At 41.2% G+C, this 17,858-nt stretch overlaps 1 protein-coding gene across 2 annotated transcripts in view; it reads left to right on the top strand.

Annotated features, from left to right (window-relative positions):
• URB2 (URB2 ribosome biogenesis homolog) overlaps positions 1–17,858 on the top strand; it is a 198,083-nt gene that overhangs the window by 166,224 nt on the left and 14,001 nt on the right. For both annotated transcript variants that reach the window (XM_075862643.1, XM_075862642.1), the window contains one exon: positions 11,964–12,091. In XM_075862643.1, coding sequence (XP_075718758.1) covers positions 11,964–12,091 — 128 coding nt within the window. The remainder of the gene's footprint in view (positions 1–11,963; positions 12,092–17,858) is intronic.

Raw genomic sequence — 17,858 nt, 5'->3', positions numbered from 1 at the left:
CACCCCAAGAAAACTACAATGGATTCCTCAAGGGGTCTAGTTTCCAAATTGGGGTCACTTTTGGAGGGTTTCCAATGTTTTGGCACCACAAGACCTCTTCAAACCGGACATGGTGCCTAATAAAAAAGAGGCCTCAAAATCCACTAGGTGCTCCTTTGCTTCGGAGGCCGGTGCTTCAGTCCATTACCGCACTAGGGCCACATGTGGGATATTTCTCAAAACTGCAGAATCTGGGCAATACGTATTAAGTTGCGTTTCTCTGATAAATCCAATTGTGTTGTAAAAAAAATGGAATAAAGAGGATTTTCTGACAAAAAAAAAATGTAAACTTCACCTCTACTTTGCTCTAAATTTCTGTGAAACACCTAAAGAGTTCATAAACTTTCTACATGCTGTTGTGAATACTTTGAGGGGTCTAGTTTCTAAAATGGGGTGTTTGATAGGGGTTTCTAATATATGGGCCCCTCAAAGCAACTTCAGAATTGAACTGTAACCTAAAAAAATAAATAAATGAGGCAATACTTTGCTTCTTACATTATACTTATAATGAGCCGTGCCCGTTTCAGAGCCCGGTTTTCCCAAGCATACACCCCCGAGAAGTGTATTTCTATTGATGAGTCCCTGGTACATTTTAAAGGGAGGGTTCAATTCCGCGAGTACCTGCTGGGTAAGAGGGCAAGGTATGGCGTGAAGATGTCTAAGCTGTGCGAGAGTGCATCAGGGTATACCTACAGATTTAGGATATATGAAGGAAAGGCCACCCCCAAACCAGACTGCATCCTGGACTACAATAGGTACATGGGAGGGATGGACTTCTCAGATCAAATCCTGAAGCCCTACAGCGCAATGCGGTGTGGTATAAGAAGCTGGCCGGGCACATCATACAGATGGCATTGTACAATGTGTACGTGCTACATCGATGTGCAGGCCAGACGGGAACTTTCCTGGAATTTCAAGAGGTGATTATCAAGAACTTAATCTTTAGGGACCAAGAATGGGGGCACCCAGTACTTCTGGAAGCGAGGCCACACGCATCGTACCAGGGCGGCAACACTTTCCAGGAGAAGTTCCCCAAACTGGCAAGAAGGGAAAAAGTCAAAAGAGGTGCAAAGTGTGTTATAAGAGGGCGATAAGGGATGGCACAATATATCAATGTGACTCGTGTCCCGAATAACCAGAGCTCTGTATGAAAGAGTGTTTTAAAATTTATCATACATCCGTTGGTTTATAATTTATCCCAATTTTACTTACCCTGATGCACTCCGCACAGCTTATCCCCCCTCGTCTTTCCCCTCTGAGCCCTGCTGTGTGCCCAGGCAGCTGATAACAGCCACATGTAGGGAATTGCCATACCCGGGAGAACCCACATGGAGTATTTTATTTCTTGTGAAAATAAGAATTTTTGAGCTAAAATGACATATTATTGGAAAATATATATATTTTTTTCATTCCCAGCCCAATTCAAATAAGTTCTGTGAAGAAACTATGGGGTCTAAATGGTCACATTACCCATAAATGAATTCCTTGAGGGGTGTCGTTTCCAAAATGGGGTCACTTCTGGTGGGTTTCCATTGCTTTGATACCTCTGGGGCTCTGCAAATGCGACATGGCACCCGAAAACCAAACCAGCAAAATCTACACTCCAAAGAACACACAGCGCTCCTTCCCTTCTGAGGCCTCCCATGGGCCCAAACGGCAGTTTATCACCACAAATGGGGTATTGCCACACTAAGGACAAATTGGGCAACAAAATGGGGTATTTTGTTCCCTGTGAAAATAAGAAATTTTGATCACAAATGACATTTTATTGGAAAAAATGAAATTTTTTTCATTTCACACCATTTTGACGGCACAGTTTTTTCACAGCACGTATTTGAATAGGGCTAACAACAACCATAAATTAATTCCTTGAGGGGTGTCGTTTCCAAAATGGGGTCACTATTGGGGGATTCCTACTGTTTTGGCACCTCAACACCTCTTCAAACCTGGCATGCTGCCTAAAATATATTCTAAGAAAAAAGAGGCCTCAAAATGCACTAGGTGCTTCTTTGCTTCTAGGGCTTGTGTTTTAGTCCACGAGCGCACTAGAGCCACATGTGGGACATTTCTAAAAACTGCAGAATCTGGATAATACATATTTAGTAGTGTTTCTCTGGTAAAACCTTCTGTGTTACAGAAAAAAAAAATGAATAAAATTGAAATTCAGCAAGAAAAATGAAATTTGCAAATTTCACCTCCACTTTGCTTTAATTCCTGTGAAATGCCTGAAGGGTTAAAAAAAACTTTCTAAATGCTGTTTTGAATACTTTGAGGGGTCTAGTTTTTAAAATGGGGTGTTTTATCAGGGTTTATAATACATAGGCCCCACAAAGCCACTTCAGAACTCAAGAGGTACCTTAAAAAAAAGGCATTTGAAATTTTCTTAAAAATATGAGAAATTGCTGTTTATGTTCTAAGCCTTGTAACGTCCAAGAAAAATAAAAGAATGTTCAAAAAACGATGCCAATCTAAAGTAGACATATGGGAAATGTGAACTAGTAACTATTTTGGGTGGTATAACCGTCTGTTTTTCAAGCAGATGCATTTAAATTCTGAAAAATGCAATTTTTTCTGAATTTTCTCTCTAAATTTTGCAATTTTTCACAAATAAAGACTGAATATATCGACCAAATTTTACCACGAACATGAAGCCCAAAGTGTCATGAGAAAACATTCTCAGAATCGCTTGGATAGGTTTAAGCATTCCGACGTTATTACCACATAAAGTGAAATATGTCAGATTTCAAAAATGGGCTCTGAGCCTTAAGGCCAAAACTAGGCTGCGTCCTTAAGGGGTTAATGACATATCCAAGATAATCCGTAAACACTGGCCGATGTTAAAGAGTAATCTAAAACATGGTACAGAATTTGATCTACCACCATTAATATCACACAAACGATCACATAATCTAAAGGACAAGTTGGTACGAGCAGATGTTGGCAGTACTAGGAAGATTAGACAGACATTCTTTGGAACAAAGAATTTAGGTTGCTTTCGGTGCTTAAATTGTATCAACTATAAGCAGGGGTGAACCTAGCCGCCTTGCTGCCTGAGGCGAACTATAGAAAGGTGCCCCGCCCCCCCCCCCCCCCCAAATCTATTCAAGTAACCACTGCCGGACGTTCTGACTTTCTGCTGAGTTCAGCGGCCCAGCGCGGATGGCATGATGCAGTGACGTAATCGCGCTAAGCCGCTGACGTCAATAGCGTGCTCTTGGACTGTTGTAGACCGCAGGCCTAAACCAGGCTGTGGTCTACGAGAGAAAACGGTGGGGCAGGGAGTCAACGGCCCAGGGCTGTCTGGCACATTTTAGCCTGGAGGCAAGCACACAGCACTTTCCCAAGAGTAGCGGCCCATTTTGGGGGCATTGTGAAATTGCTGAGTTTGTCCTCCCTAACACCACGACTATAGAACTGCTACATGTCAATGGAAAAGTCTTCCACCGGAGGAAAAAATGTTTCCCAATAGTGGAGTAAAAGAAAGCTTCACCTGAGCCTGGGACCTGGTACTCTGCCATGTGGAAAAAATGTTCCCTCTGGCGAAAGACTTTTCAGTTGACCGGTAGCGGAGTCTGAAGGGGAATTATTATTTTTTTTACCTCTAGACTCTAGTGCATTGCAGGGGAGAAGGAAAGTGTATATTTTTTAATTTTTCATCATTTTCCCGGTTGGTTCCAATGGACCGTTTGGACTACACCGTAGATTTATTTGACTACTTTGATGATCTATGTTTTTTTTTAGTTTTTTTTATAAAATGGTGAAAGCGGGTTGTGTGAGGGAGTTTTTAGTTAAATTAAAAAATGTTTCTTATGTCCATGTGTTTTTTGAATACATTATTACCGCCAGTGTAATGGCCGCTATCTGATTGACAGCATCCATTACTAAGGCTGGGGCTTACTGTTGGATCGTACCTGGCTCCTCCTGGTACCCCTGGCGGCGTTGGGTACTGGGGTCATAATGGGAGGTTGGTGCTAGCCTTTTTACTGGTTAACACTAAGCCCCAGCTTTAGTAATGGATGCTGTCAGACAGCGGCTATTACGAAGACGGTAATAAAGTATAAAAAAAGACAAAAACTCCCTCACATAACCCTCTGATGATCTACATTTTTTTAAATAAAATGGTCAAAGTAATCCAACGAATCCACGACGTTGTCCAAATGGTCCAGCGGAACCTGCAAAACAAAACATAACCAGTATGAAAAGTAATAATACTTCTACTCACCTACTGCAGTCTTCTGTCTTCTGTCTCCTGCCCTGCGCTGCAATAGAAACTAGAGGTCAATGAACTCTACTTCCTATTGTGGCGCCCGGGACCTAGAGATCCGGCAGAAATATTAATCGTTATTAATTATTCTGACACATTTTTTAAACCTTAATGTACTGGCATATATCTATATACTGATAGTACACAGGCATATATCTATATGCCAGTACATTAGCCTGTGTACGGATAGTACACAGGCAGTTGTTAGGACATACCTAAGTATGCCCTAACAACAGGAAATATGGTAGGACAGCCCTGGGGTCCTTCAATGGACCCTGGGCTGTCTGCCCATATATGGTATGTCCCTCAATCGCGTCACAGGAGTTCCCTGTGACGCATCCAAGGGACATCCCCCCTTCTCATTTTTCCCTGAATGCTGCAGTCCGCTGTGATCGCAGCATTCACGGGAATAACAGCGGAGATGAGGGGCTTCACTGATCTCCGCCAGCGGGGCTGCGGCTGTGTAATACAGCCATTGCCCCGCTCCTGACAGGAAGTGCGCGCGCGGTCAGCATGAGGTGATGCGGCCGGCGCTGCACTAATGAGCGGCGGTTCAGGCACTGAACACAGAACATGGGTGTGTTTTGCAGCGCGCCCGCCATGTTCTGTCTTCTGTGTCGCTGCTCATTAGTGCAGTGCCGGCCGCATCGCATCATCCTGACCGCGCGCACTTGTCAGGACTCAGGAGCGCGGCAATGACTATCACACGGCCGCAGCTCCGCTATCATACATTCATGTGTTACTATACTGAGCTGTGCAGCCGCACAGCTCCGTATCGAAATACATGAAATAACGGTATCGAACCGTTTGGGGATGCAGAGTATCGAAACAGTAACGAAGTTTCGATGCATCGTGCATCCCTAGCCCTGAGTGCACCATATATTCACCTGTGTTTGTGTCATGCAGAAACTCGTTTACAGATGCTAATAAAGATGGCTGCCCCCATCTTTATTAGTACAAATATATGAATAAATACAGTTACATAGTTACATAGTTAGTACGGCTGAAAAAAGACACATGTCCATCAAGTTCAACCAAGGGAAGGGAAAAGGGAAGGAAAAATTTCTACACATAGGAGCTAATATTTTTTTGTTCTAGGAAATTATCTAACCCTTTTTTAAAGCCATCTACTGTCCCTGCTGTGACCAGCTCCTGCGGTAGGCTATTCCATAGATTCACAGTTCTCACTGTAAAGAAGCCTTGTCGCCTCTGCAGGTTGAACCTTTTTTTCTCCAGACGGAGGGAGTGCCCCCTTGTTTTTTGAGGGGGTTTTACAAGGAACAGGATTTCACCATATTTTTTGTATGTGACATTAATATATTTATATAAGTTAATCATGTCCCCCCTTAGTCGTCTTTTTTCAAGGCTAAATAGGTTTAATTCTTTCAATCTTTCCTCATAACTTAAATTCTCCATGCCCCTAATTAGCTTCGTTGCTCTTCTTTGTATTTTTTCCAACTCCAGGGCATCCTTTCTATGAACTGGGGCCCAGAACTGAACTGCATATTCTAGATGAGGCCTCACTAATGCTTTGTAAAGTGGTAATATTACATCCCTGTCCCGCGAGTCCATGCCTCTTTTAATACACGACAATATCCTGCTGGCCTTTGAAGCAGCTGATTGACACTGCATGCTGTTATTGAGTTTATGATTTACAAGTACACCCAGATCCTTCTCAACAAGTGACTCCCCCAGTGTAGCTCCCCCTAGGACATATGATGCATGCAGGTTGTTGGTACCCAGATGCATAACTTTACATTTATCTACATTAAACTTCATCTGCCAAGTGGACGCCCAAACACTTAGTTTGTTTAAATCTGCCTGCAATTCACAAACATCTTCCATAGACTGAACTATATTACATAGCTTGGTGTCATCTGCAAAAATAGAAATAGTGCTATTAATCCCATCCTCTATATCATTAATAAATAAGTTGAATAATAGTGGTCCCAGCACTGAACCCTGGGGTACACCACTTATAACAGGTGACCATTCAGAGAAGGAATCATTGACCACAACTCTCTGGATACGGTCCTTGAGCCAATTCTCAATCCAATTACAAACTATATTTTCTAAACCTATAGTCCTTAATTTACCCATTAGGCGTCTATGGGGGACAGTGTCAAATGCCTTTGCAAAGTCCAAAAACACTAAATCCACAGCGGCCCCTCTGTCTAGACTTCTGCTCACCTCTTCATAAAAACAGATTAGGTTAGTTTGACAACTTCTGTCCTTAGTAAAACCGTGCTGGCTGTCACTTATAATGCTATTTATTGTCACATAATCCTGTATATAGTCCCTCAATAGCCCCTCAAACATTTTCCCCACGATGGATGTTAAGCTTACTGGTCTATAATTACCTGGGGAAGACCTAGAGCCCTTTTTGAAAATAGGCACCACATTTGTGCTGCGCCAGTCCCTTGGCACTATACCAGTCACTAGAGATTCTCTGAATATTATGAAAAGGGGGACAGAAATAACTGAACTAAGCTCTTTAAGAATTCTAGGGTGTAACCCATCTGGTCCCGGGGCCTTGTGCACATTTATTTTATTTAATTTAGCTCTGGACGATTTCTACATTCATCCAATTCAGTATATCAACTGATATATTAATAGCACTGGCAGCAGCTACATCAGCTGCTCTTTCTTCTGTTGTATATACAGAGCTAAAGAACCCATTTAGTAACTCTGCCTTCTCTTGATCCCCTGTGATCAACTCCCCATTACCATTATCTAGGGGTCCTACATGTTCAGACCTGGGCTTTTTTGCATTTATATACTTGAAGAATTTTTTGGGATTTGTTTTACTATCCTTGGCCACCTGCCTTTCATTTTGTATTTTTGCGAATTTTATTACATTTTTACAGATTTTATTAAGCTCTTCATATTTTACAAAGGCTACAGCTGTACCCTCAGATTTGTATTTTTTAAATGCCCTTTTTTTGTCATGTATTGCCCCTTTCACAGAAGGTGTAAGCCATGTGGGGTTTAATTTGAGTCGTTTATACTTATTACCTGTAGGAATACATTTTGCACTATAATAACTCAAAGTAGATTTGAAAATCTCCCATTTATCATTTGTTCCATTATTTGACATTAGTTCTTCCCAGTCCATATCCTGAATTGCAGCCCTCATCCTGGGGAAATTGGCTTTCTTAAAATTAAATGTTTTTGCCCTCCCAGCCTGCGTTTGTTTTTTACAGTATAGGTAAAATGTATCTATATTATGATCACTGTTACCGAGGTTTTCACGAACATTGACATTCCCAACAAGATCTGCATTATTAGAAATGACCAGATCCAACAGAGCTTCACCTCTAGTCGGGTCTTCCACAAACTGGCCCATAAAATTTTCCTGCAACAGGTTGAGGAAATGTCTCCCCTTTGCAGTTGAAGCCGAACCATGACACCAATTAATATCCCGGAAATTAAAATCTCCCATTATCACTACAGTACCCGCCTGTGCAGCCTGCTCCATCTGTTTATATAGCTGAACATCCATCTCCTCAGTTATATTGGGGGGTCTATAGATTACACCAAAAGTAATTTTTTCAGTGTTTACCTCCCTTTCTAGTTCCACCCACAAGGTTTCAACCTCCTCCCAGTCTTCACCCACTATTGTCTCTTTCACACTCGCCTTCATATCACTTCTCACATACAGACATACACCACCACCTTTCCTATTTGTCCTGTCTTTCCGAAAAAGTGTAAAACCCTGTAGATTTACAGCCCAGTCATGTGAAGAGTCCAGCCATGTTTCAGCAACACCAACTATATCTATATTTTCTTCCAGTATCAAGGCCTCCAGCGCCCCCATTTTGCTTGCTAGACTTCTGGCATTTGTGAACATACACTTTAACTTGCCTGTCAGTTTTTCACTTTTATTATCAGAAATGTGATTTGACATTAATCGGGCCTTTTTATTTACACTGATGTTTTGTAACGAAAGGATCTCCTTATCTTGTTGTCTAGTCCTCTCCCCACATTCTGTTTCTCCCCCCACCAATATAGTCTGACCCCTCTCTAACCTGGCTACCCTTTTTTTTCTACATTGACCTCCCTCCTCAGCCCTAGTTTAAATACAGACAAGCAGTAGAAGACTGAATTCAATGAAATGCTCAGAACTTAGTCAGTCTTCTACTACTTGTCTGTTTGTTCATTACCCTGCACATAAACCAATCACGTTCTCCGAATATTCACAGCGCAACCAATCTGAAAGTTTACAGTGCTTGGGAATAAGTGACTGGGGCAGAAGAGGATGGAGGCGCAGCCTTATATAGTGGATCGAGCGGGTTCCCCAGCAGCATTTAAAAGAAACAGGATCCTGACCTGTCCACAGAGTTTAAGGCAGCACAGAGTATTTCAGGAGATAAGCGTGCGGATCTTGTGCGGGGTGGTGACTTGCCAATCATGTGAAGGTGTTATTGAGGAAAGGAGTGGAGGAGAGGTAACAGACTGAGAGCTACGTAATGGTAAGAGCAGAGTTCACAGCAGCACAGAATATTTCAGGAGAGGAGCGTGCAGATGTTGAGGAGTGTATGACGCTGACTGGTCACGGATTGGTCAGCGTCATACACCTAAACACGCCCAGTTAAAAACACAATACACGCCCAGTTGGACATAACGAGAAAAAAAAACGCCCAGTTGTCCATTTCAAAGCTCATTTGCATAAATATAAAATAGCTCATAACTTGGCCAAAAATGAACGTTTAAAAAAAAACAAAAAAACTGTTGCTGTTATCTACATTGCAGCGCCGATCACATGCAATAGGAGATAGGGGTTTGAGAATCTGGTGACAGAGCCTCTTTAAAATAGTTAGAAAAAATAGGCTCATAACTTGTGTATGTTCACACAGAGTTTTTTGCAGAGATTTTGATGTGCCTGTACGCCGTTTGCCGCGCTTTTCGCTCGTGCCCATTGAACGCAACGGGCAAAAATGCCGCAAAATACACTTTCTCTGACCCCATTGTCAATGGGAGGAAAGAGACGTAAACGCCAAAAGATAGGGCATGCCGCTGCTTTTTCCCGCGAGATGGTTTTTCCGCGAGATGGTTTTTCCGCTCGTGGGTAAAAAAACGCCTCTGCCTCCCATTGAAATCAATGGGAGGCATTTTCGACCATTTTTTGGCACGTTTTCCGACGCGGTTTCCGTGTCAAAAAACTCTTTGTGAACTGACCCTTAAAGTGTAATTAAACTTTAAAAAAAACATTTGACGTGTCATAGTAAAATTTCAGAAGTTTTGATCATTGGGGGTCTGAGCACTTAGCACTCCCGATGGCTAAAACGAAACAGCAAAAGTGCTCAGGTGAGCGTTGTGCCGCTTTGTTTCTTATTGGTGTGTGTGTGTGTGTGTGTATATGTATGTATGTGTATATATATATATATATATATATATATATTGCGCACACACACACACATATACGTACGTACATACGTTACACACACACTATGGCCTCATGCACACGACCGCACTGGTTAGTTGTGCATTGGTGTATCATTAGGATTCACAACAATTCACCATTACTGGCAAATCCGGACCGTAAAATTACTTGTCTTGAGTTTTTGCGGTCCGGATTTGCAGCCATCATACAGATCAGTGTAAACCACGGTCGTGTGCACAGGGCCATAGAAATGAATGGATCCGCAATTTATCCGCAAATATGCGCATAAATTACAGCTGAGAAAAACCGGTCATGTGCATGAGGCCATACTGTACGTCCGTACATACATTACACACTGATACATACACAAATATATATATACACACACACACACAAAACTACACGAATATACACATACAGTACATACATTACATATTCGTGTGTGTGTATATATATGTATATATGTGTGTATGTATATATATATATATATATATATATATATATATATACACACACAACATATACAGTACACACACAGTAAACACATTACATACAGTACACACTACACATACCTTTTGTAAACTTTAGGAAGAGGTGGAGAGTCCATGGCAGGATTTCCCCTGAGCGTCCTCATGCCGTGATGAGTTCAGTGCAGACACACTGCCCCCTGCTCTCTCGTCCAGACACTCAGCAGGATCATATTACAATAGGGACAGGAGAGTGGAGAGCGGGGAAGTCAGGGGGGGGGGGGTTATTAAGGTGGCACAGGAGCGATATTCTCTTAAGGAGGCAGCACATCTTGCAGCTGCTAATAAGTGCTGGAAACGTCGGCCAGCAGCTCTGTAATGCCGCCCCCTCTAAGACCCTGCAGTCTGCCGCCTGAAGCCAGAGGCTCAACTTGCCTCATGGTAAGTGCGGCCCTGACTATAAGTATATGTTGAAGGGGGAGATGTTCACTCACCCATTTACACGAAAAGAGTTTTGGATCAAACATTATTTGACCTGTACATCAGATTATGTAATTTACTTACTACAAAGCCCATGCAATTTGCTATACATAGGGGAGACAACACTCTACTTCAAAACAAGGGTGAATAATCATAGATTCACAATTCGCAACAAAAGATTAGATCTGCGGTTTAGGATCATTGACCATATCGTAAAACCTAGGCGTGGGGGCGACAGAGTAGCTCAACTGAAGAGACGGGAGTTAGAATGGATCTTCAAATTGAATACATTACGTCCTTATTGCTTAAATGTCGATTATTGTAATCTGTGTATTTTATATTTGCACTGCTCACTGATTGTTATGCTTGAAAAAGCCCCCATGGAGTAGGGCTGAAGCGTCACATGTGGTGAATAAACACACTTTTTTTCACTAAGTGAGGAGTGCTGTCTCGTATTTTGGAGTTTTTGACTAAGTATCTAGGGACCCTGGTCATGTGTCCAAACTGGAATATTGCACCCTGATTACACGGATTTGAGAAACGGTGCTGCTTTTTTACAACTTAATTATAATATATATATATATATATATATATAGTTACACATACACACAAAGGTGTACATAGCCATTCTAGAAATTTTTCTCTGCACCGAAAATTTCCATCCAAAACAGAAAAATTATTTTATATTAGAAAATGGGAGGTTAGCACAGCAGCCAAAGTTGCGATTTCTTTATTTTACTTAGAGATACTGGCTTTGTTCTGGCAGCCATTATTTTCAAATTAACTTCTCAGCAACGGATTTATTTCCCGTTGCTTATATAGCCCAAACCTATTCCAAAATGCTGTATAGAGAATATTCACATTCATATCTGTACCCATCCCCAATGGAGTTTACAGTCTAATTTCTCTATTTCAAACACACACTTGTGCCAATTCTTATAGAAGACCATTAACTGGTAAAACTGGTCACTTTGTTAAACATTCTAACAAACCGTTTTGCCATCGGTTTCTGAGACTATTATACAAAGTGGTTACACCAGAAAAAAAGTGAAAATTTACTATGTCTAATTTTATTATGTCCATACTTGGCTTATGGTTTTTACTTCTGATTTATTAATATATGATCATTTTTCTGTTTTAGGTGGATATCCTTTTTAAATTTACTTTAAGATAAAAATAGACATTTTATCTTAACTGTCTCATTGATATACCTGAAAATATGATCAGTGGTGAATTATGAACTTCTCTCTTGTGCATCTGCAGTTAACGAAAGTTGAAATGCTATAGTTTCATTTTAGTTCACCTTTTAATATGCTTCCTCTTTTTAAAGGTGCCGCTTGTATCCAAAAATGTGCCAAGTTGGTAGAAAGAATGTATACTCACATTGCTGCAAAGACAGAAGAATTCACTGTGTTTTCAACTTTCATTGTTTCGCAATATATACATGAACTACAAAAGGTATAAACCGGTTTATCTTGCAAAAATTTTTGCGACTATAGATCTTTTTTAATAATACAGATGAGACATTTTGTGGTTGTAAATACATTTGCACTCCTTTTTTTAAGTTCTTTTTTTGTGTTTATTTTTTATACAAATGTATACATTGTTCACCATTTAACCTAGCTTTTTCCCAACATTTGTCATACATGTACATCATGGGAGGGGGGTTGTATGGAGTATACTCACGGGCTGAGCAAGCACCATATACTGCAGGTGTCCGCTGTATATTACAGCTGACACCTCACACTAACGCCCAGGATCGAAAATAAGTTCGATTTCGGATATTTAAGCACTTAGATGCGGTAGTGACTGCAGCATCTAAGCTGTTAGAAAGGGCGAGGCTCTGTCTATAGTACATTTTTGGCATATTCTGTGGATATGCTATAAATGTCCAAGATGGAAAAACCACTTTAAGCCCTGCCAGAGAGGGGGTTTAAACGATAAAAAGCACAATACACAGTTTTGTTTTTTTTTGCAGTGTATTGTACCAGCGTTACAATATTCTACTAATGATCGCTTGTTGAAGACCCTAGTGGAACTAAAACAAAATGCAGTTAGTTTTTTGTAAGATAAGAAAAAATATATATAAAAAAATCTTTCCCCCCTCAGGTAATGTAAAAAATTAACATAATTGGATTTTCGCGTCAGTAAATGTCCAAGCTTTTACAATATGGCATTATTTATACTGCACAGCGAATGCCGTAAAAACAAAAAAGCTAGAAGTGCTGTTTTTTGGTCACCTTACTGCCCCCAATTTTTTTTATAAAAAGTGATAAAAATAAAATCGTATGCACCCCAAAATGGTACCAATGAAAAGCAAAAATCAAGCCGTTACACGGCTCCATAGTAAAAAAAAAAATGAAACCGTTATGGGTCTCAGAACATGGCGACACAAAACCAACTTTGTTTTTTAATAGATTGGTTTTATTTTGCAAAAGTGGTTACATGGTTGAAAAAAGGCACAGGTCCAACCTATAATCCTACCATGTTGATGAAGAGGAAGGCAAAAAAAAAACATGAGGTGGATGCCAATTTCCCCAATAAGGGAAAATACCTCCCTGACTCAAATATGGCAAACAGAATAAATCTATGGATCAACGTCCCATCTCTAGAATCTAGTACTCATAACTTGTAATGTTCTATTTTTCAGAAAGGCATCAATGCCCTTCTTGAGCTTGTTCAAAGAATCAACCATTACTACATCCTGTGGCAGAGCGTTCCATAGTCTCATTGCTCTCACAAAACATAATCCCTGTCTGTGACGGTTGTGAAACCTTTTTTTCTTCTACATCTAGAGGATGTCCCTTGTCCTTGTTTCATGCACAGGTGGCAAAAGATCATTAGAAAGATCTCTGTACTGTACATTTACATATTTATATATTGTAATGAGTTCTCCCCCTAAGTAGTATTTTTTTCTAAACTGAATAGCCCCAAGTTTTATAATCTTTCTTGGTAATGCAATCCACCCATCCCCCTTACTCGCTCATTTTTGTACCCATTCTATTACAACCATGTCCTTCTTATACACAGGTTCCAAAAATTGTTCACAATATTCCATGTGTGGTCTGACTAGTGATTTATATGGAGGCAAAACTATGTTCTTGTCATGAATCTCCATGCGTCTTTTGATGCATCCCATGATTTTATTTGCCTTTGCAGCAGCTGCCTGTCATTGGTTGCTAAAGGTAAATGCACTGTCAACCAATATCCCCAAGTTTTTTTCAGTAGTAGTTTTACCCAGTATTTTACTATTTTAATGCATAATATTACAATTTGTTTCCTCGGCCTAGGTACATAACCTTACATTTATCCACATTAAACTTAATTTGCCATTTCTCTGCCCAAACCTCCAGCTTCCCCAAATCCCTCTGTAGCATTACATTATTCTCCTGTGTTGATTGCTTTACATTAGTAAAAGATTTGAAAAAAAACAAACCTGTATAAATTTAGTATTACTGGAAATGTATTGACCCACAGAATAAAGGTATGCCAATTTTATTGCTCAGTAAGCGCCGTAAAAACAAGACCCATGAAAAATGGAGGATTTGTTTTATTTATCCATATTGCTCAAACAAAATCGTTTTAAATGGTGCCATTAAAATCTATAATTTGTCCCTCAAAAAAAAAAGCTCTCCTACAGCTATGTCGACAGAAAAATAAAAAATTTGCAGCTTTTGGAATGTGTTACAAAATAAATAACTGCAGCCAGAAGGGTTTAGACCCACCTGCTTAATATTGTGTAAATCCCCCTGTGCTGCTAAAACAGACCCTACCCATCGAGGCATGGACTCTGCGAAACCTCTGAAGTTGTCCTGTGGTATCTTACCAGCAGAATCCTTTAAGTCCTGTAAGTTAAGAGGTGGGTCCTCCATGAATCGGACTAGTTTATCCAGCACATCCCACAGAAGCTTGATCGGATTGAGATCTGGGGAATTGGGAGGCCAAGTCAATACCTCGAACTATAATTTTCCTGAAACCATTTTTGAACAATTTTTGCAGGGTGCAATATCATGCTAAAATTAAAGGAGACTATTGTAAGTCGGTAATACTGTTGCCATAAAGGAGTGTATTTTGTCTTCAACAATGCTTAAATGCACACTAACTTTTGAAACAACTTATGCTTATCTAATAGCATACCTGATATCAATTTTGAAATTCACTTACTGTTAATTTCGTTTTATCCATGCAAATTCTGTGACGTTACTGCCACGAAGGGTCTATCTTCCTGTAATCTGCTGTTCACCCCCTGTTGTCAAGCAAACTCTGTCCCTTACAGACGTAATGGCAGGCAGTGTAGAGCTACAACCCCGTATTCCAAGTCTATGGACAGGGAACAGGAGGAGGAAGCTTAGAGAAAGAGACAGACACCCTTCCAATACAAGTGTGCGGAGAGTGTAGACTTCCTAGTAATACAAGTGTATGGAGCGGGTATACTTCCTAGTAAGTGTTACTGTCTCATCCCAGTGCTGGATTCTCCGCTACATTGCTCATTACTGCTGTTTGAGCTTCCCCTGCTGCAGTTTCTATATATGTGAGAGATTAAAAGAAAATAATCCTGCTCTCATATGTCTACTGTGTATAGATGACGACATAGCTGTTGGTTGTTAGTGGACAGTGCCTAAACTACTTTTGATATACAAAAAAAATGCCATGTAAAAGCCATATAATGGACAGAAATAGTGTTATTCGTCATGTGCACACTTGACAGCTTACTTAGAAAAGACATCTGAAAATGTAGATAGAGTACACTTCAAGGTATGTGGTGCGTGTTAAAGTAACATCGACAGAAATACTATTGCCAAACGTTTCACTTGAACAGAACATTGACCAGAGCAATCACACTGCCTCTGCCGACTGCTTCCCATACTGCATCCTGGTGCAATCTCTTCCCCAGATAAGCGATGCAAACGTACCAGACCGCCCAGGTGATGTAAACAAAATGAGATTCATTGGATAAGGTCACTTCTTCTATTTATCCATGGTTGGGTCAGTTCTGATGCTCGCATGCCCATTATAGACACTTTGTGTTCTTTTTATCAAATCTGTTGTTTTTTTTAAACTCGTTTTATTAAAAGTAACTGTCAGAGTCAAACCATCACATACATCAGGAAAACATTATACATTCAATAGTACATATGTCAGAAGAATCAATATATACAAAGGGATTACTCGCAGGTATCCATCATAATAGCCCGTGGTTCGCAGACCACACCCACATAATACAGGATTCTCAATTCAATCCAACCCGACTTTTATTACATTACATCATGAAAATAGGAATACTCCCTCATTTCAATATTCTATCACATCGCCCCAATCCTCTTGTACATCATACCCTGAAGCACCTGGACGTGTCATCCTCCCTAGTCTTTTACCCTCTCCCACCCCCAGCTTGTGCCAGAGCAGCTGTTAGCCCTTGGACTGTACAATGAGTGAGACTCGATGAGCACCAACCATCACAGATCAGATCAAATTTAGCTGGCTTTCCCCGGTGTTTATACACTATTTTCTCAAATGGAAGCGTGTCATTGACCATTTTACGCCATTGCGCTACTGTCGGGGTCCTATCCGCCATCCATCTCATGACCACCGCCTTTCTTGCCATAAACAGTGTTTCTCTAAGAAAGATCCTCTCATATATTGACCATTGCTCCTCATTTAGCAGTCCCAGTAAACACACCTCCGGCCTGCAAGTTATCGTCCTCCCCATCACTATCGTTAATAATGCAACCACCTCCTCCCAAAAACGAAGAATCCGATGACAACCCCACATTAGGTGTATAAAGTCTGCCCTCATCTCTCCACACCTATGACATTGTGAGGACGCCATTCTTCCCATACGATGTAACTTTACGGGCGTTAAATAACATTGGTGGATGATGAACAGTTGCACTAGTTTATTATTTGCAGCTGGTGAAACCAGCAGATGGGAGCCCTGCGCCTCCCTCCATTCCTCCGCTGTGAGTTGTGGAATTAATGCACGCCACCTATCCTCCACCCCCAGGGGCTCCATTCGCATTTTGACCTCCATTAGATAAGAATAAATTTGGGAAACAACACCCCTTGTAAACGGCTTGCTCAGCCTCACCACCAAGTCACAGCTAGAGTATGTTACGGAGTTCAATGGGAATTGTGCTAATAGAGCATGATGAAGCTGTATGCAATATAATTCATCCCCTGGCGGTATATTGAATGCTGCCTGAATCTCACTCACCGTCATTACCGACCCTTCTTCCGTTAGCAGTTGTGATATAGCCACTACCTCTCTAGATGACCAGTAACGTTTCCCCACCAACCCATGCAGATGGGAAAAGCTTGGATTATCCCACAGCGGGCTCTCCGCCACCACCCCCACACATCCCAGTAGATCTTTAGCCTGTTGCCAGACTCGTCTCGCCAGCTTATGTAAGGGTAACAGGGAGCGGTGTCTGAAATCATGCGGCTCCAGTATCGGCCATAAAGTTTTTAAGCCCAGTACCCGGGCTAGATGATTCTCAGCATTAGTCTTTAGGGGGGGGGGGGAGACCCAAGAGATCAAGTACCTGAGCTGCCCCGCCAAGTAATATAGAAAGACATCCGGTAACGCAGCCCCAGCCTCATCTTTAGGTCTTTGTAGAATCGACAGCTTGAGTTTAGATCTCCCCCCCCCCCCCCCCCCACACACAAACGGCGCGAACAACGAGTTTATTATTTTAAAGAACCTTTTAGGCACCAACACATCCATGTGCTCCAGCACATACAAGAACTTTGGCAATACTATCATTTTTAATAGATTGACGCGTCCTGCTACTGATAAAGGCAGGCCTTTCCACACCTGTATTTTGTCCCTTAGATACGTGACCAAGGCTGCTACATTTAACCCATACGATCTAGAGCTATCTCTAGCAATATTAATCCCCAGGTACTTGAACTCTGAGACAGGATAATTGTGGATGGGGCACCCAATTTAGCGGACTGCCAGTAAGATCAAAGGCATCAGATACGATTTAGACCAATTAATTTAGTAACCCTGAGTATCTTCCAAAGTCGTTAATGAGGGAAATAGCCCTGGGGAGGGTGGCATTGGGGTTCGCCATGAACAACGCCATATCGTCCGCATATAATCCTATCCGGTCCTCTCTGTCTCCTATTCTAATTCCCATATATGCAGGATCCTTCCTGATGTTAAGAGCCAGTGGTTCAATGGCCAAAGCGAAGAGAAGTGGCGAAAGTGGGCACCCCTGCC

The sequence above is a fragment of the Rhinoderma darwinii genome, chromosome 4 (genome assembly GCF_050947455.1).
Source record: "Rhinoderma darwinii isolate aRhiDar2 chromosome 4, aRhiDar2.hap1, whole genome shotgun sequence".
Lineage (NCBI taxonomy): Eukaryota > Metazoa > Chordata > Amphibia > Anura > Rhinodermatidae > Rhinoderma > Rhinoderma darwinii.
The sequence above is the reverse complement of the archived record's forward strand: the minus strand, read 5'-3'. Positions and strand labels throughout refer to the sequence as shown.